At 36.7% G+C, this 3511-nt stretch overlaps 1 protein-coding gene across 1 annotated transcript in view; it reads right to left on the reverse strand.

Annotated features, from left to right (window-relative positions):
* The window catches only part of LOC106532552 (uncharacterized), a 23647-nt gene that overhangs the window by 3186 nt on the left and 16950 nt on the right, over positions 1-3511 (reverse strand). Inside the window, exons 4-6 of the mRNA XM_014028985.1 lie at positions 2516-2696; positions 806-869; positions 200-299 (exon numbers count right to left, since the gene is read on the reverse strand). Of these exons, the coding sequence (XP_013884439.1) occupies positions 200-299; positions 806-869; positions 2516-2696 (345 nt within the window). The remainder of the gene's footprint in view (positions 1-199; positions 300-805; positions 870-2515; positions 2697-3511) is intronic.

A 3511-nucleotide genomic window follows, 5' to 3' on the forward strand; every position in this document is an offset into this window, starting at 1 on the left:
TTGTTTAAGTTATCTCTACTTTTGTAAAGTGTCATATAAATCAAGTTGAGTTGAAAATTGAAAATTATTACTTCATAATGGTTGCACTTTTCCTGTCTTGTTCCGGTAACTTTGTTGAACTCAAACTTGATCATTTCCACATTCACTAATCCAAAGTTTTGAACTATATTTCCCCCCAACAAACTCACACCAGCATCACCTTTTTAAACACCTCAGCTCGCAGTCTGTTGCTTTGTGATACAGCCCTTTTTTTCTCTTCCTCTTTCTTCTTAGTCACCTCYGGCAGCTTGTTGTAAATCCTGCAGACACCAAAAAGGGAAAATTCACAATTCACACAAGGGCAGTGGGGGCCACGGTATCAGAGGTCTGTGCATGGCTGAGCTGTGCGAACAGATTGGCATACTAGAGACAAGCTTTTATCAAGTAAGACCACTGGCTGAAAAACAACCAAATAAATAAATAAACCTTGGGCTACCTGATAGCAAGTCACACATYTTCCTGTGCGCAACTTCTGTCAAATTGTTAAGAGATCCTTTAAATCGGATAGACTTGCTTTTGAAGAAAAACAATTACAGATATTCTGAGGTGTGTCTTTCTAGATAAGATGGAAAAGGAGAATAAAGATAGGATTGACAGAAGTTAACTCATATCTCCTACAAAGACATCAAAACCGTGTATCTATATAGTTTTTCGGGATGGGTGGATGTGTATTGTGTGTGTTTGCACGAAAGTAAAATTGATGGATTGTGTTGCGCTGGGAAAAAAAAGTCATCTTCTGACAGGAGGCTTGGTTGAGAAAACTCACCGTCTGGACCTCAGCTGCATCTCTCTGCCTGATATAGACCTCTCTCTTGGCTTGAAAAGGTTATCTGAGACACACACAGACACACACACATGCATAGTGAGCAAGCACACAGGAACAACAAAAAAATTAACATGGAAATGACTCTTGCATATGTAAATGAAGACTGAGCATGAATCTCTCTTTTCTACCCTGCTCACTAYGGCAAACACAAACATCAAACAGGTAACATTCTAAAAAAAACACTGTGTGTTGGTTTATTCAGGCTTATTGTTTCTCTCAACATCATAATTCACTTCTTAGCCAGAGATCACTGAGTTGTGCAAGGATGATTGTTTGAGTTATTTTTCATGATTTTCCCAAATTAAAACTGAAACTGTTTAATATCAGTGTGATGGCAGTACTTTCCAATTACAGTTTTTCAATTCCRGTTTTAACGATTCCCAGTTTGGATTACTTTGGAACACAGGATCAGCCTGGGGATTCTTCCTCACTGGTGTTCAGCAGCTCACTTATGGATTTTTCTTTGTTGGTGTTCGGAAGCTTCCTCTTCCAGTCCAGACCGGGTATCAAAACTATGAATCAAATTTAAAAATTTGTACGGTTCCARGAGAATTAAAAATGTAAGTCCTGGACTGGTTCCAGTTGATACTCAAGCCTTGATTCCCAACGCCAGGTGTCAAACCTTATTAATGTTTTACCTATAAGGATCAAGAACTCATGCTTCTAATGTTGTTGTGGAAAAACCTCAGTTTTAACAACTGAAAAAATGTGTTTCTTTTTGCAGAGAAATTACTTCACACATTATTAGGATTAAACAGTATCATAGCAGTTTGAAAATATCTTTGTAAAGCAGTTATTATATGACTGCCTTTCAGTTTTTATTTATTTCTTCACTTTTGTTTAGTAAAAATCATCAGAAACAGTAAATATCCATTGGATCATTGTGGACGTCTGCCGAAAAACCATCAAACCATACTGTAAATTATTTCACAGTTTATTTTGCAGTACATCTTGGTCTTACTTCTGTATTGTTTGACTTTTGTCTGTAATGTCTCATTATTTTCTGTTTTGCATAAATGTTTTACATTTATGCCTTTAAAAGATAAATATAAATCTACCTTTTTATATTTTAATACATAAATACAGCCTGCATTTCGTCAAAAAGTACCTTAACCAATCTGCAGTACTAAACACTGACCAGCAGAGAGCAAAGTTTGTTAAAAGTAAGAACACTGTATGGGAAATATTACATAATTTTTTTTTGTTCAGAACAAAGTGGTGAAGTCAAAAAGAATTATCTGAGAAACAATCAGGTAGCTTAGAGAAACCTAACACAACGTGACAAGTACTTTATTAATTTAAGTCTGTGCATGTGGCGATCCGGCGCCTGTTTGTCCAGAGAAACTGTAACTCCTAGCAGTCAAGAGAATTTGATGAATGAATCTGTATCTGCAGAAGTGATGCAACAATATCTGAGAATGTAAACGCTGGATGTAGGGGATGAGAGACCACCTGCTCTGAAAGCTATTTTGTGAATCCATAACTTCCAGGATTCTTTATGCTTGAGTGAATACTGCTGTCATTGCTGGTGGTCCAACAGAGAAATGAAAACATTAAAACTGTTTGATGGTGTGCATTGGAAGTGACATCTTCTTAATGAGTTATTTCTGTTATTCCATGTCTTAGTTTGAGTAATGTTGCTGTTCTTACCGCTAAGTGGATCCGGTGTGGTGCAGTTCCTTTTTTGCTTTTTTTGATCTTCTTTTAGGCCTTGCAGCAGGTCCAGATTTGAGTCCTGTAGTGCTTTCCGCCTTCTGGCTCTCTGCTCCAACTTTTTCACTCGACCCTGAGATCGGCTGATGAAGTCTGGCCGGAAGAGCTCCAAAGCCTCCTGGAGCAGAGATGAAGATATACACACTGAGCTGCTTATTTTTAGAAAGAGTGAGTGAGTGTGTGGAAGGGGGTGGTGGTGGTTTTAGCGCACATTTTTTTTTTGACAAAAGACTATTTTTATGTTTAGGTTATGTTATTTGTTATTTTACTCAGATCAAAAAAGAAACAATTGAAAATTTAGAGCAGGGATGGGCAACTTAAACGATGGAAGGGGCCACAATTTTTTGTTGACACCCAAATGTAAAGAAACGGCCATTTTAAAAATGTTTCTGTAGGTTGGTGTAAATAATGCAGTAACTTGACGTATTTCATACTCTAATGCAGCTATAGCACAAATGCACGTTTAACAGTTATGCTTTTGTTGAATAAATATGAATATGGAACATTTGAAGCAAAAAATAAATAGACACTTAGTGAGCTGATGTGCAACGGCATAAGATGTCTTGAGTGCAGACTCCTGCATGGTTCTAGTTCTGGTCTGAAGTTGCTGTTGTTTATTTACTTGTGACTTCAGTAAACCTCATATTTAGCTTTGTGCAACTGTTGTGGTGGCGATTAAATTCTTTCATGGCAGACCACATCTCTAAGCAGACTAAACACATAGGTTTACCTTGAAATTCTGTAAACAGATAGTCTACCCTCCTGAGACCCAGAAAAAAAAAGTTTTGGTATTTAGATTTTTTTTTTCATGGTTCAAGTATTGAAGTTGAAAGAAACATATTGCAACATTTTTTTTCATAAATGTTATTTATTAAAATTTTACCTAATGTCTCTTACTATGGACATTGGGTCTTGCTTGATATACAAATTTTC

The sequence above is a fragment of the Austrofundulus limnaeus genome, unplaced genomic scaffold, assembly GCF_001266775.1.
Source record: "Austrofundulus limnaeus strain Quisiro unplaced genomic scaffold, Austrofundulus_limnaeus-1.0 Scaffold0, whole genome shotgun sequence".
NCBI lineage: Eukaryota > Metazoa > Chordata > Actinopteri > Cyprinodontiformes > Rivulidae > Austrofundulus > Austrofundulus limnaeus.